The sequence below is a fragment of the Rhamphochromis sp. 'chilingali' genome (genome assembly GCF_963969265.1).
Source record: "Rhamphochromis sp. 'chilingali' genome assembly, chromosome: 7".
Classification (NCBI taxonomy): domain Eukaryota; kingdom Metazoa; phylum Chordata; class Actinopteri; order Cichliformes; family Cichlidae; genus Rhamphochromis; species Rhamphochromis sp. 'chilingali'.
The window spans coordinates 35,754,392-35,778,595 of record NC_137934.1 but is presented as its reverse complement, the minus strand read 5'-3'; the positions used below and the strand labels follow the sequence as shown (position 1 = coordinate 35,778,595).

Sequence of the window (24,204 nt, the reverse complement as noted above, 5' to 3'; positions counted from 1 at the left end):
TAAAGAGGAGGTTTAATGAGCTAAACTTTGAATATCAATCCCTCCCTTTTACTATCTCCCCTTCACAGCACAAAAAATACAATTACAAAATGTTTCTCGAAGAGGCAATGAGTCAAGTTGAAAAAGACATTGCCCTTTTTGAGGAACATAAATACATTTACGTAGGCAGGGAAGATGCATCTGACGAACAACAGTTACAGCGGACTCCACTGCCACCCATTAGACCGAAAAACACAAAGTTGACACCCGCTCCTCAAGTCACACAACCAACGAAAAAGGAAACTTTCTCGACCGACAACCTACCACCTTTTCGTAGGATGTGTGTTCCACCTATATCCAGAAGTGGAAAGCAACCTATTCCCACCCAACTAGGTATAATTCCACGACCTAGTCCTGTCCCTCTGCCACCTATTTGTAAAAAAGCTGAATCTACACCCCGACCACCTGTAAGACCTCCAATGAAACGAGGTGTAACACCCATCCTTCCACCCATTTCCACCAAAAAGCTGTAGTGCTGTACCGTTAGAGTAGTTTTTTAACTACCTTACCCCCAACCGGTCTTGACAGAAGCCGCACCATCTGAGCCTGGTTCTGTCGAAGGTTTCTTCTTTTTAAGAAAAAGGAGTTTTTCCTTCCCACCGTCGCCCAGTGCTTGCTCAGACGGGATCATTTGATTGTTGGGGTTTTCTTAAACATAAATTGGCCTATTGAAAAAATGTAGTGTTTCTTACTACATTTTATTTTCAATAGACCAATTTATGTTCAAGGAAAAAAAAAATTACAGCAGAAAAGAAAGCATGGGAGACATCTGATGCATTTCATTGCTTTTTAAAAAATAATTTAGAATTAATCTGGAACAAATAAAAGAAAGTAAAACTAATCTTTTGTGGATTCTTTTCTTCAATAAGTAGTAGAATAGGCAGTTCTTTATACATAAAGCGTAGAGTTTTGTTAAAAAATAAAGTGGCACAGCGGCACTGTGGTAAAGGCCTGTGTTTTTACCATCAGCGTGACAGCACCGTGCCGCCTTTGCAGTTTTAAGGCCCAGGGAAACAAGCCTGCCAGCGCTCTGTAGCGGCTGTGACCGCTGCCGATAAGGAAAGGCTGCTCTTCATAGAGGACTCAAGCTCGGGGAAACGTTTTCTGGTCGACTCTGGCTCCCAGAAGAGCCTCTGGAACTCTTGTGTCGTCTTTACAATGGTATATTATTTAATCTCAAAAAAAATTAAAAAATTAAAAAAATTGGAGATTTCCCGTATCACATAACATGTGCAGGTACACTGGTACAACACATGTGAGTGAATTTCTTATGTGTGTGCAACAGAGGTGTGCAAAATACAATAAACCCCAGAGGGTTACTAAATACATTTACATGTCTTGGTGACTGCAGCTGGAACCTTGGCAAAAAGTGTATGTGTGTGTGTGGAATGCTAGCTACCAGCATTCATAATATAATAGTTACAATAGCAACAGTAACCAGGGGGGTGGGGCTTAAATGACAGAACAAAGACAGGCTACCATGATGTCACATGCCAGGCCACCATGATGTCACATGCCAGGCCACCATGATGTCACATGCCAGGCCATAAAAATCTATAAATAGGGGTGCCTCGACACACAGTTGTAGAATTCCCTTGCAGGTGATTTTAAGCTAGCGATTGAATTGTGTTTTCAGATGAAAGCGCTTATAACCTTCTCCCAAAGTAGAGTACTCTTCCTCCACCCAAACCTAAAATGTATATTTCTAAATACAGGGAAGCAATTGTATTAGAAAATAAATATAAAAATGAACACAGGACCATGGTGCCAAGAACAGTTAAGGCCCCATCTCATCGCGAAATGTGCCCACAGAGGCCAGAAGGCGAAAAACCTGAACACACATTCAGGAAAAAACCAGAACACACAGGCATGAAGAAAGTCATGGCTCAACCTGCTTGTGTGGATACACGCAAAGGGGACAAGCAGCTCCTTGAGAAATCTGGACTTGTCCCCTTTTATTTACAGAAAAACGATTACGGAATCGTTCCAGGCTACCTGCGTAGAAGAAAGGCAGAGAAAGAAAAGGCTAAGCAGGACAATGATGCCTGGTTAACAAAACAACAGGAAACAGTTAAACCACTGCCCGAACAGGAGAAACAAAACATTCTCCAGGGCCTAAAGAGGAGGTTTAATGAGCTAAACTTTGAATATCAATCCCTCCCTTTTACTATCTCCCCTTCACAGCACAAAAAATACAATTACAAAATGTTTCTCGAAGAGGCAATGAGTCAAGTTGAAAAAGACATTGCCCTTTTTGAGGAACATAAATACATTTACGTAGGCAGGGAAGATGCATCTGACGAACAACAGTTACAGCGGACTCCACTGCCACCCATTAGACCGAAAAACACAAAGTTGACACCCGCTCCTCAAGTCACACAACCAACGAAAAAGGAAACTTTCTCGACCGACAACCTACCACCTTTTCGTAGGATGTGTGTTCCACCTATATCCAGAAGTGGAAAGCAACCTATTCCCACCCAATCAGTTATAATTCCACAACCTAGTCCTGTCCCTCTGCCACCTATTTGTAAAAAAGCTGAATCTACACCCCGACCACCTGTAAGACCTCCAATGAAACGAGGTGTAACACCCATCCTTCCACCCATTTCCACCAAAAAGCTGTAGTGCTGTACCGTTAGAGTAGTTTTTTAACTACCTAACCCCCAACCGGTCTTGACAGAAGCCGCACCATCTGAGCCTGGTTCTGTCGAAGGTTTCTTCTTTTTAAGACAAAGGAGTTTTTCCTTCCCACCGTCGCCCAGTGCTTGCTCAGATGGGATCATTTGATTGTTGGGGTTTTCTTAAACATAAATTGGCCTATTGAAAAAATGTAGTGTTTCTTACTACATTTTATTTTCAATAGACCAATTTATGTTCAAAAAAAAAATTACAGCAGAAAAGAAAGCATGGGAGACATCTGATGCATTTCATTGCTTTTTAAAAAATAATTTATAATTTATCTGGAACAAATAAAAGAAAGTAAAACTAATCTTTTGTGGATTCTTTTCTTCAATAAGTAGTAGAATAGGCAGTTCTTTATACATAAAGCGTAGAGTTTTGTTAAAAAATAAAGTGGCACAGCGGCACTGTGGTAAAGGCCTGTGTTTTTACCATCAGCGTGACAGCACCGTGCCGCCTTTGCAGTTTTAAGGCCCAGGGAAACAAGCCTGCCAGCGCTCTGTAGCGGCTGTGACCGCTGCCGATAAGGAAAGGCTGCTCTTCATAGAGGACTCAAGCTCGGGGAAACCTTTTCTGGTCGACTCTGGCTCCCAGAAGAGCCTCTGGAACTCTTGTGTCGTCTTTACAATGGTATATTATTTAATCTCAAAAAAAACAAAATTAAAAAAAATTGGAGATTTCCCGTATCACATAACATGTGCAGGTACACTGGTACAGCACATGTGAGCGAAATTCTTATGTGTGTGCAACAGAGGTGTGCAAAATACAATAACATAAGAACGAGCAAAATATACGAATGGGTAAATCTGAGAATTATAAGAATAAATATATGTAAAAATATAAGCGTGTATGTTAGGGCTGTTCGATATAACGATATATATCAAATGACGATATAAAAATGTCTATCGTTTCCTATTACGCTATCGTTTGTTTCATGATGTCGTAAAATAAACTGTTTACAGCAGTATTTTTCATCGTTTTGACGGTCACCTTAGTGGCTATATTAATTTCTTAAAGTTCTCTCTTTCTCTTATATTTAATATAACCACACTATGGGCGGGCAAGTGCCTGTTTTTACGTGTTTTCGTTAGCAACAATGACGGTAAAACCATCGCGTGGTTCCGCTGTACGCTTGTTTGTTTTCCACGTAAACCTTTCACAATAAAGCTCAAGATCCTGTTGAGACTTTTCAAAACAAACTGAATCACATGAGAGAGTATGCAGAGTTTACAGATGAGAAGCAAACAAAGAGCCGTCAGACTCAAACTATATGTATACACCTGCCCGCCTTCGTAAACAACTAAATGCTATGTTGCCCTATCATTTTTTGATTGGTCCACATGGTATATTTTTTCACCAATAGGAAAGGCTGGGGGAGTTGGGAGGGGGACTGAGTGCTTTCTAGTGTTTTTCCTTATAAAAACCGTTTCTTCCCGCAGTAAATATAAACAACGATAGTATTCAGGAAGAAAACCTGCATATATTATACTGAACATAAAGTTGTTTGCAAAACTTGTGCATAATTTTTACAAATGTACAACTTCTATTCGCATTTCAAGTTATGAAAACAATTCCTTAAACATGTTTGTGGCTTTTACAGTAAAAATGACAAGTATTTTCTACTCGGATTTTGAATTTTTTTTGTCTGAATTTAGATCTATTGTGCAAATATAGTATAAATGAAAAATTAACTCAAATTTCAGATATTTGAGGTTGTGCCAAAAAAAAAAAAAAAAGAAGAAGATTTTTTTAAAGGTGAAATATAGAGGTAAAATCAAAAGTAGTCAAAAACGGCCAATTATACTCTGGACCCCAGAGGGTTACTAAATACATTTACATGTCTTGGTGACTGCAGCTGGAACCTTGGCAAAAAGTGTATGTGTGTGTGTGGAATGCTAGCTACCAGCATTCATAATATAATAGTTACACTGAAAAAAGAAAATAGTTGAACCAACTTAATTGAATTATTTCAATTGGTAACACCAAATTTAATTAAGTTCCTTGAAATGAAGTTAATACATTAGATTAACACAACTGATTTAAGTTACATGTACTTAATAAATTAATTGTTGTCAAATAAACATTTTGCATTAATCCAACTTAAAATTAAGACATTTCAACGTAAAGTTTTCAGTTTTTCCAACCCAATAATTTGCATAACCCAAAAGTAAAATATTGCTCTTTGCTAACCTAATAATGTGGTTTAGTGTAAATTACTTTTTGTAGTGACTCTAAAATGAAATTTTAGTTTGTTTAATAAAGCTTAAATCAAAATTTTAAGTTGGCTGAAAATATTTTTCAAAAAATTCAAAATCCAATGTTTTTTTTTTTTAAATGCTTTATTGTATAAATGTAATAAAGTATTACCTTTATGGCAACCAACACAGCTTTTGGTCAAACACATTACACATTTGTCCTTTTTAAAACACATATGCACAAAATGCAAGTAACGCTTAGTAGGACCACAAAGTTGTCATCAAAGTGTAAAGTGCAACACAGTATTACACAAATATCAATCTCAACACATATAGTGTCAACTATGAAAAAGTGCCCCAAGAGTATTCAGAAACTGTCAATGAATAAATATCTGAACAGTGTAGCTGACCAATGGGGATGAAAAAATATAAACACTCCTTTAGAGTTTTAGAATGTCACAACAGTTTGTTGTATAACTGAGCACATCAAACCTGAAATGCAACCTTTCCCTTGAAACGAAGGCAAATATGTCTGAAAAAAAATTTAAAAAATAAATAAAAATACCATACAAAGTATGTATAAAAGCACATTAAATTAGGGTTTGAGGTCTCTTGGAGCATAAAAAAGGCCCAACATCCAAAAGAGACTACATATTTTACATGCTATATGTCCAAACACAGTTGTTCCTTCGCATTATGGCACAAGGCCATTTGTTGGTCATTGTTCTGTGCCATTACTGGGAGCTTTGAAGTTTGATATACAGATTTTGGACTTTGGGGGACATCTTGTGCTGATCAAGCTGCATGAAGATTTTTTGGAGCACTTCAAAAGTGAAGCGAAAGGGTTTTGGATAAGCTAGGTTGAGTGCATAGATCAAACCTAGAAGCAGGGCACAAGCTGAGGCAACCGAAGTTAGTTCATGCAACACTTCCACACCCTCAATGACAATGCCAATGTCTTCAGGTGGCTCCTGCAGTCCCTCCCCCTCCTTCCGAATCACATACACTGCCATGGTGACCTCCTCCAGGTCCCTCTGAACATCATCTGCTCCACAGTCCTACAGAGGGGTACAAGACACAAACACAAATCATCATTAGCCTCACTTCTTACTGTGATTAAGTGTTTGGGTGATGTACCAATATGTGTTATGTGCTGGGCTATTTCTTGGCTGGGTGTCATCACACACCAGAAACAGCAGAGAGAGGTGTATCAATCTGACTCTAATCAAATTGTAAGCAAGAAAGATAAGATTTCCCAACATGTCAAACTATTCCTTTGAACTTAAATAATCAAGTAAGCCCGTCTTACTTAAAACAAAGTCAATCCAATATGTAATGTGTTGTTGCTGGGAATTACATAATGTCCAATATGGTCATGATAATAAATACATGTCAGCAATCCAACTATGGTTCACGTGTTATGTTTGTTCTAACAGTTAACTTTTTTTGTGTCCCTTTGACAAGATGTTCTGACAAACTGTTGAAACTTACAAGGTATTCCTTGATCAGGCCATCTGCATCTTCTCCCAGGAAGATGGTGAGGGCTTTCAGCACACATTCCCTCCGATGATTAATGTCCACTGTCTAGAACAACAAATGTTGATTAATTTTAAACTCTAAATTTCATAAGACAGACATCCTTACTCTTATTGCTTAACTTACATGTACTTTATTTAAAAACAGTAATTCACAAGCCCAGAGATTCATTACAAAAAGAAAGGGGGATGAGTTCAGTGGTGTATTTTTTGAGTCGCTAAAAACATTCATGCATATGAAAGCCATGATTAGCATTGGCCTGCCCATATTGTCTTTATGAAGGATTCAGATATATTTTGACAGCCCTCTTAGTTACGAAGTATCTTGTTTGATGGTACAGATTTACCTGGTCCAATGTGTCCATGATGTTCGCAATCTTTTGGCGTGTTGCTCCTCCTTTGGCACGTATGACTTTGATCAGCTGACTTGAGTGCATGTCTAACTGGGCCATGAACTTCCACTCAAGAGGAACAGCCATGAGCCTCTGGAACTCTGTATTTATCTAAAAACAAAACACAAATGACAGTAGATATTGTATTATGGAACAAAATGCTGAAACTGATTGTATGCCAAAATGTCTATATCCCAAAAAGTACAACATATATGGGAATTCAAAATGTAAATTCTTTCATTAAGTTCAGTGTTATAAAATCTCAACCACATCAAGTTATGACCGATTCATGAAAGTTAACTGCAATAAATCCTGAAGCATACAGACTTCGATCACTTCAGTTCCATTCTTACCTCTTTCTGTGTGAAGAGTGCAGGCCATCTGTCCTTCAGTTCCTGAATGCTTGGTTCTTGGTTTACCACCTCATGTCGTCTGTAGGCAAACGTGTTAGCCATTTTGTCTGCGATGACCCTTTCATTGTCCCTTATCCCGATCTCTGTCAGAAGTTCTAGTCTCACTTTTTCCATGCTGTCCAGAGTCTCACCAGTAGGAAAGGATGGATAAAAGTTAGCTTCAGAACGTTTTGGCTTCTTCACTTTTTTAGCAGGGAAAGCATCTGTAGTAGCTTTAGATTTCAGTGAGTTTACACACAGCTCTGGACACAATTTGAGCTGGGTCCTGTAGTTTGCCATTTTGTACTTCAGTCGTTGTTTCCAACCGTAGCAGCCATTGAATGATCCAGGTTCTTTCAAACATGGGTGCTTTTTGATAAGGGCCTCTGCAGCTGCGCAGAAATGTGCATCCTCTGGATAGGCCTTGTAACGGTAAATTTCTTCTGCAACTCTTTTCAGGATATCAGACAGCATTCGGGCGCTTAAAGTCAGCATTTTTTGGCTCACACGGTACTCAGTATTCCCCCTCTCTAGCTGTAGCTCTGTGTCATATGAAAATTGGGGAATTGCAAAGTCTTCTGGCCACTGTTGTGTTCGAGATGACATAGATTCAGGGGATGAGAGGATAATTGTGTCATTTGATGCCACCGAAATACCGTCATCAGACTCAAATGAAAGAGACAGAGATGAAGTGGACTGATCGGCACTGATCAAAGGTGGATTTGTTTGCTGGTGGATCACTTTGATTGTCCCCAAATTCCGAAGTTCGGTGGTAGAATTCAGATTGAAGAAGTCGTTGCCAAAGTCTTGGTCCATGTATTGCAGTCTGAAGTTACCTTTTAACCCAAAGGTAGTCTTTATCGTGCTGAGAAGGTCTTCAAGTGACTCTGGGATGCCATTTGGAAGAGTCAGCTTTTCAATGTTGTTCTCTCCTAAAATCACCTTCAGTCTTGCAGGTGTTGAACCAGCCATGGTGGTCTGAGAACAAAGCACAAGCACAGTTAGTGAGGATCAACATGTAAACCACTGACATTTCCAATTAGGAGAATTTAATGTCAAACTAGAGGAAAAGAGAGAAGGCAAAGAGAGGAGGAAAGGGGAGGAGAAAATGAAGAGGAGAGGTGGAGATCAGCTGAGGCAGCGAGGAGAGAAGGCAAACCGAAGAGGAGAGGGGAGGAGAAGAGAGATGGCGAGAATATGGAAGACATTGAAGAGAAGAGAGAAGGAGAGGAGGTGAGGAGAATATAGGAGACAACAAGGAGAGGAAAGAAGAAAAAGAGAAGAGAAGCAGAAGGGGGGAGAGCATAGGATTAGCATTCACTGACTGGAATCCAGCGACCTGCATTAAAAAAATGACATAACTGATGAATTGCCAATGACATCATCACACCACTTTGGCTTGCAGTATAAAATAAATATGTTCTGAGAACACATTAGTATTGTATGGGTCTGGGTTTTGTTTTCCCACTTAAGAAAATACTTTATCATATTTTGAGGCCTCACCCTTTAAACATGGACATATCTTTTCAAGGTGACAAGACGCATCCCTCTAATTTTATAGTCTGCCAGTGGGTAGGTATCATGCAGTTCTTGTGGCTCAACAAGTTCCACTTCTTTGCTTGGTGATGTTTTGAGATCATAAGCTCTGTAGTGTTCCATATACCATCCGCTAAGCTTTTTCAGAATGAAGATTAGTTTGTCCTGCAGTATCACCATTTGGATGATTTCACCAAACTCTGGCAGTCCTCCCAGTGAGCCGTGGATCAAGATCATCCCACACTTGTAGATTATTCCATTATATGCTACACTTTTAGCCAAGCACACATTGTCCATATCTGGAGACTTCTGTCTCAGTGCATTTGAGATGTCCTTGTTAAGAACATCAATGTGAACAGTGGAAACATCTGTTACTTCCAGTGGGGGTTTGGCAAAGCTAATTGCATGCAAATGATATGCAATCTGATACTGATGTCTCTGTGAAAGGGAAAGAAGTACATTTTTGAAGCATCTGATGTTCCTTGCAACTCTTAAAAAAACTATGCTTTGCTTCGAATCGCACAGTCCATAGTGCAACCAGTGGCCCAAACTTACGAATCAAGTATGGATAATGTTCCAAGTAGTGGTGCTTTGGTTTAAGATTAATGTAACACACGATACTTTACCACTACTGAATGTAGAGAAAGTTAGGATCTTAGGCTTATGGCCTCTAGGAATCGACTAAGGAGCGAATGACACACAGCTAAAAGAACAGTCAACATTTATTCAAAACAAAACCAAAAACAGTCATTCAACAGTTCACAACAGTTCCAATTGTCCATATTTGTCAGTCTGTGTATTCAGTTTTAGAGTTCAGAGTTCTTTTCAGTCTTTTCAGTTCAGGTGTGTGAGTGTGTGTGTATAGTGTTAATGTTAGTAGTACTACCCAGGTAGTGTATTGTTCTGAGATCTCATAAGCTTATCTGTCAAGAAGTAACGCAGTTGTCACTTCTAAGTAGGCTGGAAATCTTTCCTGCATCGCAGCTGGGGATCCGGAATCCTGGCTCGCAACTTTAGACTCCAACAAAAAAACCAACCTGCACAGGGCAGTGAACATATTTTACATGAATATCATATAACAACTTAATCAACACTAGTGACCAAATGTCTCTCACTCTTTGTATAAAACGACTTAATGCAATCAATAATAAAATTAATCAAAGAACCTTAAAACAATTTCCACATCATACAAATTTAACTCAAATCTCATATTTTGTGAACAGCAGTCACATCAATCCAATGAATTGAGAGAATGTACATTACTGATGCACGAGGAAAGTGCAAAACGTGGTCGCAGTACTATTTAGCCATAGACTGCTCATATTTATCATCTCATTACAATAAATAAAACTTACCTACTAGCTTCCAAAGAAATATTTCCGATTGGCTTAAAACATTCACAAGTGAAGAAATAAAAAGATAATACAGCACTTAAAAGGAACACATGAAATTTACATTATACTGAGCTAACGATTAGCTTGCTATGCTAGCGCAGTTAGTCAACTCACCGGAAATGAACAAAAAGCACAAAAACAGAGGTACATCAGCATCAACAAAAAGTGTCCGCGTTTCCCAACAAGCGGAAAAGTAAAATCCAATTTGTGTCTTCACACACAATCCTTGTTCAAGAAAAAGGTTAAGGAAAAACTCTGTGAGTAGCTCCGACCAGCATACGTAGCCTTAGCGCTATTCTCCTTCTCTATAGTTCTCAACTCAAGTTCACAAGCACTAAACAATCTCATAGTGCCACCTACTGACATTCTTGGGGAACAGCAGTTCATTTTCATGAGGCAGATTTTAGGTGGGTTACATCCCTCCCCCCCTAAATGGGCATGCATCCCTGCATGACAGCAGTCACTTTAAATGGTTTTTACTCTACCAACACATGGGGAAGGGTTTGAGTCAAGGGCATGTGAAAAAACCTGATCAAGACTGTTTAAAAGAGAATGCATCACTAATGTTAAGGGATTTCCCAAGGTGTTGTAGGTTAGTCTGCTAGGTTCAGTCCTGTTCCTAGTTGACTGCCTGATTTCTCTTGTTTCTGGAGGTTTTTCATCTTTAGCAACTTCTGCCTCCAATCCATATCTATCACTCCCCTCTTTTCCATCCGACAACCCGGTTGTTTCAGTTTGGTACTGCTCCTGAGTTACGTCAATAACCTTTTCCAAAGGTTCAACATCATTTTCTGTAGCTGGATCTATATCAGCACATGAATCATGAACAGATGAATATTCCTCATTAACAATAACACCTGTTTCTTTCATTGGAGGGTCATTTCCAATGTCATTTCCACTAGAACCTTGAAGTGAACCATCGCCCTCATCCAGCTCCACGGGTGCAGAATGAAACTCCTTTACTGCAGGGTTTAGATCAGACTCGTCCCGGTCCACACTTTGTTCTGACACAGACTCAGTTGCTTTGGGGATTTCACTGACAGTAATGAAAGCCGGGTAATTGACTTCTTCGTAAACTACTGGAAAGTCATAATCCACAATGTCATTATCACCCAGATAATGATACTCTCCTTCAACTTCAGAAAATGGATTCTCTTTGGAGGTGTCGCCTTTGGGTGTCTCTTTCTCTTGGCTTCCATGACTGGGTTCGATTGGCGCTGAGCATGACAGAAACCCACACGGTAACAGTAAGTCTCTATGCAGTGTCCTCTCAGGCCCATCTGACTTGAGTGGAGCAACAACATATACAGGAGAGTCATTGAGCTGTTTTACAACTTTGTAGACCGTCTGACTCCATCTGTCAGCTAGTTTGTGTTTCCCTCGTATTCCAACATTCTTGACAAGAACACGATCTCCAACCTCCAAGGTGGATTCTCTCACTTTTAGATCATATCTTGACTTATTGCGTAGGGCAGCTTTCTCGCTATGTTCCACAGCAAGTTTGTAACTTTCCTGTAGGCTTTCCCTGAGCTTCTTCACATATTCACTGTGAGTTACACTGTCCTGCCTACTCACATTAAGTCCAAAAGCCACATCAATTGGAAGATTTGGCTGTCTCCCAAACATGAGCTGATAGGGTGAATACCCAGTTGTGTCATTTTTTGTGCAATTGTAGGCGTGAGCCAATGGCTGCACATGATCACGCCATTTTAGTTTGTCGTCTTCTTGGAGTGTTCCAAGCATCCCTAGCAGTGTACGGTTAAACCGTTCTACTGGATTACCACGGGGATGATAGGGGGTTGTTCTTGATTTTTTTATGCCTAACATTTGGCATAAGTTTTTGATGACTGCAGATTCAAAATTACGGCCCTGATCACTATGCAACCGCTCTGGTATGCCATAGTGAATGATGAATTTGTCCCACAGGGCCTTGGCAACGGTCTTTTCCTTCTGGTCTGGAGTTGGCACTGCAACAGCAAACTTCGTAAAGTGATCCGTTATCACCAGAATATTCTTTGTTCCTCGGCTATCAGGTTCTAGAGACAAATAGTCCATGCACACCAACTCAAGTGGTCGACTGGTTTTAATATTTACCAGTGGGGCAGATTTCTCAGCTCTAGCCTTGCGGCGGATGCACCTTTCACATGTTCTGATTTTCATTTCAACATCTAGGAACATTCGGGGCCAAAAGAAACGTGTTCTCACAAGGTCAACAGTTCTTTCCAATCCCATGTGACCTACTGCATCATGAAGACTTTCAAGAGCTACTTCCCTGTACTCCTTCGGAAGCACTAGTTGAAAAAGAGTCTGGCCCTGGCTCACTCGTTTCCGGTACAAGACATTATCTATTAGGGACAACTGATCCTGTACTCTTAACATGAGTTGGACTTCCCTTTCCTCCTTTTGCCTAAGACGATAGGAAAGGCGTTTTCCTGTATGGACAAGGTCTATGACTCTGCTTATTATAGGGTCACGCCTTTGTTCTGCAGCCCAATCTTGTTGGGAGAGTTGAGGAAGAGTGCTAGTACCAGTCAGAATGTCGGCTTGAACAAACTCGTCAGGTATCGCACTTGCATCCACTGCCAAACACTCCACTGCAGCAGGTAAGTAGTGGCAGTAGTGGTAAGTAGTGTCAGGAGATATGTGTACTTGGTGCTTCTCGCATACAGCTTTTAGAGCATCCTTTGGAAATGTTGCACTATTTCCCTCTTCCGTAAACTTTGCAATGAATTGCTTTACTCTCTCATCCTCAGCAGTTGTACTGTCATCAGTTTCAACAGAAACATGCGGCCGTCTCGATAATCCATCCGCATCCTGATTTCTTTTTCCGGCTCTGTACTGTATGTTGAAATTGAAATTCGACAAAGCAGCAAGCCATCGATGTCCAGTTGCATCAAGTTTAGCAGATGTTAACACGTAGGTCAGTGGGTTATTGTCAGTCATGACAGTGAAGTCAGCTCCATACAAATAATCAGCAAACTTGTCAGTAACTGCCCACTTCAACGCAAGAAATTCAAGTTTGTGAGTGGGGTACCTTCTTTCACAGTTAGACAGCCCTCTGCTAGCATAGGCAATGACTCTTAACCGACCATCTTCTTCCTGGTATAGGGCTGCACCAAGTCCATGTGAACTGGCATCGGTGTGTAAAACATAGGCTTTTCTGGGGTCAGCAAACCCAAGCACTGGTGCAGATGTCAACTTCTCAATGAGGGTCGTGAAAGCTTCCTCACATGAGGGAGTCCATTTCTCATTAAAAGGACTGTTCAAGTCGCCGTTTGACGGTGATTTGTGGTGTTTCAGCTTCCTGGCAGGGACATAACCAGCTGTCAAATCATTCAATGGCCTAGCAATTTTAGAATAGTCTTTGACAAACCTGCGATAATAGCCAGTGAAGCCTAAAAATGACTTCAGTTCTGACAGGTTTGTGGGTCTGGGCCATGTGGTGAGGGCAGATATTTTATCAGGATCAGTCTTCACTCCCTGTTCTGAGACAATGTGTCCTAAATACCTCACTGACTTTTGGAAAAAGTGACATTTCTCAGGTGAAAGTTTGAGACCAAATTCTTTTAGTCTGTTCAGAACTCGCAGGAGCCTTTCTTCATGTTCCTCCAAAGTATTGGAGAACACTATAAGATCATCAAGAAAGACCAGTACTTCCTTGAGGTTCATGGAGCCCATGCATTTCTCCATAACTCTTTGAAAAGTGCTTGGAGCATTAGTGACTCCTTGGGGCATCCTGTTGAATTCCCAAAACCCCATGGGTGTGACAAAAGCCGTCTTGTGTTTATCCTCTTCTTCCACCTCTACCTGGTAATATCCAGACTTTAAATCCATAACAGAAAACCATTTGGATCCTGACAGAGCTGTAAATGCCTCTTCTATATTGGGCAAGGCATAAGCGTCTTTGATCGTCTGGTTGTTCAACTTTCTGTAATCCACACAAAGGCGGATCTGCCCATTTTTCTTTTTCACAACTACAATTGGTGAAGCAAATGGACTCTCGGACTCTCTAATAATGTTGCTGTTGCACAGCTGCTCCAAATGAAGGCGGACAGCTTCATAATCAGAGGGATGAATGGGCCTTGGCCTTTGTTTAAAAGGCGTTGGATCAGAGAGCCGAATCTTATGTCTCACCACTGTGGTGTGACCATAATCAAGTTCACCCCTAGCAAAAACATCAGACACGGAATTCAGCTTCTCGGCGATCCTGTCTTTCCACTCGTTTGACAGGGGTGAGTCACCAAAATCGAACTGGATTTTGTCACTTGGTTGTACTTCGTGGGTGGTGTAACACTGAGCATGTTTCTGCTCTGAACTTCCAGTTCGATTCATACATTCAGACCTCGCAGGAGAAACTGAAAGTGGGACAGATATCGCTGCCAAAGGACGGTGAGCTGGCAGAATGATATCATGCGTTGTCTCATTTTTTAGGAGAATGGGAACTTTGAAGGATGTCTGTCGTGGCTTTGACATTACATAGCTGGAAAATATCAAGCCACCTGGTAGGCTGGACTGGCTGTGGGGTTCGACTAGAAGAGTGGATCCAGGGCCTGCACAGACATTTCTGACACGACCATTTAAGGCTATTTTCTGACCAGCTGGAATTACTAAGTTGGTTTTACATTGTGACTTGACTGTCCCCACAAAACTATCAGTTTTTGTTTTACTTCTGTAGATAGCATGCAAATGTCTAATGAGAGGGGCGTAAGCACAATGCTCAGGAATGGTCATTTGCTCATTGAAGTCCTCATACAAGACGTCAAGGGCATTTGTACCAATGAGGACTGGAATTTCCGAATTTGCTCTGTGATCTGGGACAATTAAAGCTAGAATAGTTACAACTTTGTCCTTCCCCGTGAAACTCTGTGGGAAAGTGATGTCAACTTCAATGTACCCAAGATAAGGGACAATTTGGCCTGCAGCACCTTCAACCTCTAACAGATCATTTAATGGCAAAAGAGGATGAGAAGGTAAGTGGGTCAACTGAAATGATTTTGAAATTGTGGTAACCTGAGACCCTGAATCAATGAGGCAACCATGTGATAGTTCCCCAATCTTAACCTCTGCAAGAGATCTTGATCCAACTAATCTATTTGGAAGGTGATTCGGAATGGATTCAGCATGTTGTTGTTTACTTTGACATCTCTGTTCTGACTTGGGACTATTGTGAATGTTCTTGGTTCCCGTATGTCCCCTTACCGGAACCTGCTCCAGTTTAAAGCTTGACCCTGCTGCTGGGCTTTCCATTCTTCCTGTCTGGCTTTTAGTTCTTTGTACTTTTGATCAACCACAGCCTTGTTTATAGCATTTTCACAGTTCCTGGCTATGTGGCCGTCTTCACCGCACCTAAAACAGAACCAAGCCTTGGGCTCAGCTCTCACTTGGGTTCGTGGTGGAATTTGGTGTACCAGAGTTTCAATTACAGGTACGGGTGGCTCTTGTGTTGTTTCCATTGCTTTAACTTGTCGCTTTCTTTGCTTTTTAGATGGTTTTGTCATCAGTTGCAATTGCAGTTCTGCAACCTGCTTCTTTAGACTCTCAGTTTCAGAGATATAGGCCTGCAATACACTTGCACTTGGGTCAGTGTGATGTGGGAAGTCAGGGACAGAATGCATGTGTGCAATTGGTTTTATCTTGGTAGGCCCAAAATGACGTTGCATCCGGTCCAGCTTAGAAGCCCTTCTGTCCTCTTCAGTCCTCAGCTCTAGCAGAAGCTCTGCAAACTCAGGCGTGGTCTCTTTCTTTAGTTCCAGTTGCAGGACCAAGTTATGGTCCCAGCAACCCCGTTTGAACTGCTTTAGCAAATGTCGACTTGCATCTGCTGGAATCACACCATTCCTGCTTACAGCAGTGTTAAGGAGAGCTTGCAGCCTCTGTAGGTAATCAGAAGCTTTCTCACCTGGATTTTGATTTGTGTTCAGGAACCTTGCAAATATCTCCTCACCATCCTCCACAAGACCATATGCAGAATCTAACAGCCTGACATATTCTCGTGGATGTGCTGAATAACCAAGTTGCTTCACAACATCTGATGCTGGGGGAAGAAGACTCTCTAGTATTTTCCTCCGCTGAATGTCAACTGGAGTGCCATCATTGAACATTAGTTCAACATGTAAACACCACGTTTCAAAATCCACTTCTCCGGGGGTTTTTGGCACACGGCCTGAGAATGAGCGTAACCATTTGGATTGGCCATGTGTAGCGACAGAGTCATTTCTGATTACATGTTCCACTACTATACGCTGTATCTCTGGTGGGTTTGTTACTTCATCTGTCACCACTGGAAGTCTGGTTGGAGTAGTCTTTGGTTTAACAACTCTACAAGTCTGAGATTTAGTTGAATGGGTGACTGGCTGGGATGTAAGGGGCCGTCTGTGGTTGTACTTTAACTTTTCTGTCTTTATCAAGGGTGTAGTACTGTGGTCAGAATAACTGTCAACACTTTCATCACTTGAGTCAGCCAAAACAGGGTCTGGAGTTTGATGGAGTGCTGGCATTTCAATGCGACTAGCCTGCCATTTTACATTCTTGTTGGTCACATTTTCAATCTCAAGGGGAAAATCTGACTCGTTATCCCCCATTGTAATCTCTGACTCAAACTCAGCAATAACAGTTTCCCCACAATCTGGTTGTGCATTTGGGACCCTCAGAATCCTTGTTACCACCCCATACTTCTCTAAGGAAGCAATAATATCAGCATCAGAATCGAAACTAGTAACTCCAGTAATACTGATGGACCGTTTAAAATCCACCCCGTAATTCTGTACCAAATCCATCTCTTTTCAATGTTGTCTTAGTTGAAAGCTTATCACAATAAATCACAATCTCAAAATTAACTATGCTATTGCAGAATGCTATAATTTCAATATTAGCTGTGTCTTAATCGCTCCTGGCTGGCTCGCCACAAAAAGGTACTATGTAACACACGATACTTTACCACTACTGAATGTAGAGAAAGTTAGGATCTTAGGCTTATGGCCTCTAGGAATCGACTAAGGAGCGAATGACACACAGCTAAAAGAACAGTCAACATTTATTCAAAACAAAACCAAAAACAGTCATTCAACAGTTCACAACAGTTCCAATTGTCCATATTTGTCAGTCTGTGTATTCAGTTTTAGAGTTCAGAGTTCTTTTCAGTCTTTTCAGTTCAGGTGTGTGAGTGTGTGTGTATAGTGTTAATGTTAGTAGTACTACCCAGGTAGTGTATTGTTCTGAGATCTCATAAGCTTATCTGTCAAGAAGTAACGCAGTTGTCACTTCTAAGTAGGCTGGAAATCTTTCCTGCATCGCAGCTGGGGATCCGGAATCCTGGCTCGCAACTTTAGACTCCAACAAAAAAACCAACCTGCACAGGGCAGTGAACATATTTTACATGAATATCATATAACAACTTAATCAACACTAGTGACCAAATGTCTCTCACTCTTTGTATAAAACGACTTAATGCAATCAATAATAAAATTAATCAAAGAACCTTAAAACAATTTCCACATCATACAAATTTAACTCAAATCTCATATTTTGTGAACAGCAGTCACATCAATCCAATGAATTGAGAGAATGTACATTACTGATGCACGAGGAAAGTGCAAAACGTGGTCGCAGTACTATTTAGCCATAGACTGCTCATATTTATCATCTCATTACAATAAATAAAACTTACCTACTAGCTTCCAAAGAAATATTTCCGATTGGCTTAAAACATTCACAAGTGAAGAAATAAAAAGATAATACAGCACTTAAAAGGAACACATGAAATTTACATTATACTGAGCTAACGATTAGCTTGCTATGCTAGCGCAGTTAGTCAACTCACCGGAAATGAACAAAAAGCACAAAAACAGAGGTACATCAGCATCAACAAAAAGTGTCCGCGTTTCCCAACAAGCGGAAAAGTAAAATCCAATTTGTGTCTTCACACACAATCCTTGTTCAAGAAAAAGGTTAAGGAAAAACTCTGTGAGTAGCTCCGACCAGCATACGTAGCCTTAGCGCTATTCTCCTTCTCTATAGTTCTCAACTCAAGTTCACAAGCACTAAACAATCTCATAGTGCCACCTACTGACATTCTTGGGGAACAGCAGTTCATTTTCATGAGGCAGATTTTAGGTGGGTTACATTAACATCTGGGAAAACCTCTTGAAACTTGATTCTGTGCTCGGAGATCTTAAAACCAAGATATGCAATGGAGTCCTCAGTATGAACAGGACTGACAACAAGATCAACAATGTCCTTCAAGTCTGTTAAGATGTGCCAAGCAGGCTCCTCACAGGGTACACTCTGCCCAACGAACAAAGGCAAAAATCTGATAAGACTCCAGTTCTCGTGTGCATTCCCTCCTACACTTTTTTTGGATGCAAAACTGAGAGCCACAGGATGAGGTCGATTTGTTTTGTCAGCCCACTTAAAGTTGAAAGATGATATTGCTTCATTCAATGTACATAATGTGAAATACTTTTTTTTGATTAACAAATTGAGGCAAAGCGCAAGTTCAAAAGGAACAATTCCCTCAAAAAGATCATGTACAACATCAGGTGGAAACCCAGTGGTAACATCAAAATGTGAGAGGTGCTTTGACAAAATACACTTTGATTTCACACCATAATAACTGGGCCATTTGTTTTCCTCAATAATTCGTAAATGATCTGCATGAATGTCTTTTGTTCTTAAAGTAAAGACTTCACTTCTGACTTCAATAGTCTGGAACTCTGATGTTTCTGCAGTGCAAAATCTACATACGTATGTCCCTGAGAAATTTTCAAAGAATCCAGCAATACTGTGTGCACCAAGGTTGTCGGCAACAACACACTGAACAGTGCCTTTTACTGTTCTGCCCAACTTTGACAGAAATATCCCACTCTGTTCCAAAATTACAAGATCATTAATTACAGGTTTTAACACTTTCTCATACCCATAGCACTTCAGATCATTACTTTTGATTAAAGCAGCCAAATAGATTGAGGTTAAAGCAGAATTACAGCCTGGTGGCAAATTACCCAAAACCCAGTACAATCCACAAATTTTATGCTTCCTCCGTGATGTACCAAGGGGATTACATATTTCGAATTCATCAATGTATAATATCAATGAAATGCTTTCCTGCTTGGACAACAGTCCATTTTCATGGAAGAAGTCACCATCGAAGATAGTTTTGTAGTGCACAGAAGTTTTTTGAGGCTGATTATCTACAGTATTCAAATTAACAGCCTGATCCAAGATTGTCTGGCAGTCAAGAATATGCTGCAAAGACTTTAAAATTGAAATATATTGGAATGACTTGTTATTTTTTCTGTCAAGTATATATTCCACTGGTTCCACTACTTTAAAGTGGCTCTTATAGTATGCTTTTCGTCTCCAAGGACTGGAAAGTGGACCTTTATCTCCAATTGCTTTTTTTACAGGGTTTGTCTCACAGAGTACACTGGCTAGCTTTTCAACAACTGACTGGTCAAATTGGCATCCGTTGTCTTGTAATACTTGGCTAATAGTCTTTTGGGTAATCGCCACAGAGACAGAACCAATCAAATAGTTTAACTCCTGCAAAAGCTCATCTACAGCTGCATTAGACACAAGAAAGATGTGTTCCAACTTAAGGAGCACTGAAGCTCAATATCCTTCTCTAAGTTTTCAGAATACCCATTGTCAAAAGCAGAATTTAAATTTACATCACTCTCTATAATTTCCACATCTGAAATATCACTGGCAACACTGGCACATGATTCATCAACAGAACTTATTCCAGGCTTAAATGTGTTCACTGTACCAGAGTGTTTTCTGTATTTATGACTTTTGAAGTTCTCATAGACATTGGTTTTATATTCACAGTTTTGGAACACACATGTTACAGTTTCCTTATTTTTAAGATGCTGATAGATATGTTGAAAATATTCTCTTTCTGTGGAGAGTTGATTATGGCCACAAATATGGCAAGTGAATTTGGATGCAGCTTTGGAGACTGCTTGTTGGGCAGGGTGATTTCTTGATAGATGGCTCAGTAGGGCGTTCCAAGTCTTGAACCTACATGCACAATTTAAATAAGTACATGGATATGAGTGGCCTCGTCCGTAATGCCTATGAATCAGTTTGTAGTGTTTGAGCAATTCAGATCTTTTTGTTAATGTTGTCCCACAGTCCTTGCATCTCCACATGAAGCATAGCACTGGAGAAACAAAGAGACACGCTTTACTGGGTGTATATAAATAATTTGAGAAAACACAGAGGGAGAGTTGGGCAATATTACAATATATCAATATGGTGATACGAGACTAGATCTCATCTCAGCTTTTTGCCACATTGCCCAACACAAAGCGAATCATTTAAACACAAAATGTATTCATCAAATGTAGCCAGCCCTCTCTAATTAGATTTTAAAGGGATAAGTTCAAAACAAAAGTTTAAAAACAAAACCCAAATGCCCATAGGTACATTTTTTTTTTGCAATTGTTTTATATATAAAGCCGATTCCTGTTCAGTGTAAAACTGAATTAAATTTAAATGAGACATTACTATTTTGAACTTGCATACCTTTGTTGTTGATGAAGTGAAAGTACGCAAGTTCACAGGTAAAACGAGCTGCCTGGCACACCTCCACACAGGAATGCCCCTCTTGAAGTAGTCACAGAGCTGAGAAGAAGTTAGGTCAGAAGGTGGCGATGGGGCATCACATTTTACACCAAGCCAAAGGTTGTGGCACTGTCCAGGGTTCCAACCAGAGGTGATGTAATCTTTCTGCCATCAGCAGACACCCCTCTGGAGAGGTTGACAGGAAGGAAAGGAAGCGCTACCCAAAGTCCTAAAGATTAAAGATATGTTCGAGTTAGTCTGTCGATCTTTCATCATGTTTACAGTGTTCATCTGCATCTATGTACTTATATATGTATTCAGACACAGACCAGAAGTGTGCTAGGTCTACAAGAAATCTGATGGCTGTATTTTCTGTGTTCAATAGCGTAATCCGGTTGTTCAGTCTGACGTCACTAGCCGTGTCTGGGTCTAAACTCTGCTGCAGGTCCATATATCAAACGATCACTATGGCATTACTGAGAGTTGAAAAACTGTCTAAAGTCTTTCATCTTTAATAAAATGATCAGCGTTCTGCTCTACCAGGTGTAACATTTGAGTTTAACATCCAGGCATCCATGAAAACAGAATTTATGACATTTAACGGAGTTAGAAGTTAGCAGGAAGTTAGCTCGCTAGCTTCCATCTAAATACAATATAGCATGTCCTGACTGCGGGGTTTTGGAAACAAATTAAAACGTACAGCTCTGCTATCACTTCCAGCATAAATGAAGACAGAAAACTAAACAGCAGTGACGTTTGTAGGGTTACTGAAGTTGGGCTAGCTGGTATATAATGATGTACTACGTGACCGCTAGCGACACAGATATGTTAGCATAATATAAACAAGCTAACTTTTTTTCCACTCGATAAAAGTTAATGTGAGTGTTCTCGGTGGTCAGGAACAAATGTAATCGCATGGCAGGATGCTGTAAAAGGACCAAACGTCAGCCAGGAGAACAACTGAGATAATCCATCCACAATACGAGGTTAGTCATTCATATACTGCTGCATGGGCTGGGCTGTAGTTACATCCTAAGGTTTTAAAAACTGAGCTTAAATAAATGATTAGCGGTAATAAAAGCCGAGGGAGGTCAACAGTGATCACTGACTGTTTTAGGAGCTTTTTGAGATTAAATAGAAGAAAATACAAAACATTAAACATGTTAACAACACAAAAGCCATATTAAACGCAGACTACTTTAGACCCGCAAGTAGGATTCGTCGCGTCATCACTGAACAACCGGATACTTTCTTCTATGATTTCTAATTTTGATTTTCTGCCGCACACCATCTCCCTCTCACACAGCTGATCCGTGCGTGTACGAGCGCTGCACGCACCCTTTCTCCTCGCCTTCTTAACGTCATGTACATTGAAAGCAATGCAAGCGGCAGTAAATGCATGCTTCCTGGAGCCACAACAGCTAAACTTTACCTCCTACATCACCCGTGGCCGTGACCGCTTGAACTATTCGCGCCGACAGGCATACTGCGAACAACCACTCGTGTATAAATGCGCGCGCACGAAGTAACGTAGTCTGAAGAGAACCGCGGCCCAGCTTGCCGCTATAATGTGCTAATGCTAATGAATAACTAACAGTAAGCCAACACCGACACACTGCATGAATACACAACTTTAAGCTAGCGTTACGATATTAAAACAAGAGAGTACCGCCGGCAAACTACTAACTTAACCTACATGTCCAAGCACAAACTACCAACAGGTCTGACATTTCGCTAATGTTAGCAGGGCTGAATGATAGCGGTTTGGTCAGGTCAGTTTACTAAACACTTAACAAACTTAACAATACAGTTGGAATATTTTTATATCTAATACATTAAAATATGTGTTCTACATTTGACTTACCTTCAAGGACTATGGAAAAAGTAATATCTTCGTTACCTTATTGACCAAATTGTTCACGAGGTCCTGCCTGCAGCCAAGTGCCTCTCAAATTGTTGTTCTCAACCGCAGGTAGAAAATTCTGGAGAAGGCGGAGACGTCATGACATCAGACGCACTGCGTCACGAGAAACCTAATTGATGCAGGTTGACTCTAATGAGAATAACAGGTTACATGTGTACTGAGGGAACAACACGTAATAACAAGTTGATATACTCCACAAATGTAGATTGGCTCCACTAAAGCAGAAATCTTAATGAAACTAACTCTGAACTTTACGTAACTTCAACTACTGCTGAAATACACTTTTTAGAGTGTACAATAGCAACAGTAACCAGGGGGGTGGGGCTTAAATGACAGAACAAAGACAGGCTACCATGATGTCACATGCCAGGCCACCATGATGTCACATGCCAGGCCACCATGATGTCACATGCCAGGCCATAAAAATCTATAAATAGGGGTGCCTCGACACACAGTTGTAGAATTCCCTTGCAGGTGATTTTAAGCTAGCGATTGAATTAGGTTGTCAGATAAAAGCGCTTATAACCTTCTCCCAAAGGAGAGTACTCTTCCTCCACCCAAACCTAAAATGTATATTTCTAAATACAGGGAAGCAATTGTATTAGAAAATAAATATAAAAATGAACACAGGACCATGGTGCCAAGAACAGTTAAGGCCCCATCTCATCGCGAAATGTGCCCACAGAGGCCAGAAGGCGAAAAACCTGAACACACATCCAGGAAAAAACCAGAACACACAGGCATGAAGAAAGTCATGGCTCAACCTGCTTGTGTGGATACACGCAAAGGGGACAAGCAGCTCCTTGAGAAATCTGGACTTGTCCCCTTTTATTTACAGAAAAACGATTACGGAATCGTTCCAGGCTACCTGCGTAGAAGAAAGGCAGAGAAAGAAAAGGCTAAGCAGGACAATGATGCCTGGTTAACAAAACAACAGGAAACAGTTAAACCACTGGCCGAACAGGAGAAACAAAACATTCTCCAGGGCCTAAAGAGGAGGTTTAATGAGCTAAACTTTGAATATCAATCCCTCCCTTTTACTATCTCCCCTTCACAGCACAAAAAATACAATTACAAAATGTTTCTTGAAGAGGCAATGAGTCAAGTTGAAAAAGACATTGCCCTTTTTGAGGAACATAAATACATTTACGTAGGCAGGGAAGATGCATCTGACGAACAACAGTTACAGCGGACTCCACTGCCACCCATTAGACCGAAAAACACAAAGTTGACACCCGCTCCTCAAGTCACACAACCAACGAAAAAGGAAACTTTCTCGACCGACAACCTACCACCTTTTCGTAGGATGTGTGTTCCACCTATATCCAGAAGTGGAAAGCAACCTATTCCCACCCAACTAGGTATAATTCCACGACCTAGTCCTGTCCCTCTGCCACCTATTTGTAAAAAAGCTGAATCTACACCCCGACCACCTGTAAGACCTCCAATGAAACGAGGTGTAACACCCATCCTTCCACCCATTTCCACCAAAAAGCTGTAGTGCTGTACCGTTAGAGTAGTTTTTTAACTACCTTACCCCCAACCGGTC

General features: G+C 40.6%; 1 protein-coding gene across 6 annotated transcripts in view; it reads right to left on the bottom strand.

Annotated features, from left to right (window-relative positions):
- Window positions 1–5,104: 5,104 nt before the first annotated feature.
- LOC308399139 (uncharacterized protein) overlaps window positions 5,105–24,204 on the bottom strand; it is a 29,896-nt gene continuing 10,796 nt past the window's right edge. For 4 of the 6 annotated variants that reach the window (XM_080886164.1, XM_080886165.1, XM_080886166.1 and 1 more), the window contains 5 exons: window positions 20,693–22,713; window positions 7,197–8,213; window positions 6,799–6,954; window positions 6,408–6,500; window positions 5,105–5,974 (listed from right to left, as the gene is read on the bottom strand). In XM_080886164.1, coding sequence (XP_080742290.1) covers window positions 5,651–5,974; window positions 6,408–6,500; window positions 6,799–6,954; window positions 7,197–8,207 — 1,584 coding nt within the window. In that variant the 5' untranslated portion in view covers window positions 8,208–8,213; window positions 20,693–22,713 and the 3' untranslated portion in view covers window positions 5,105–5,650. Of the gene's footprint in view, window positions 5,975–6,407; window positions 6,501–6,798; window positions 6,955–7,196; window positions 8,214–20,692; window positions 23,002–24,204 lie in introns of those variants that run through there. The other 2 variants (XM_080886169.1, XM_080886168.1) reach the window with 2 other exon arrangements.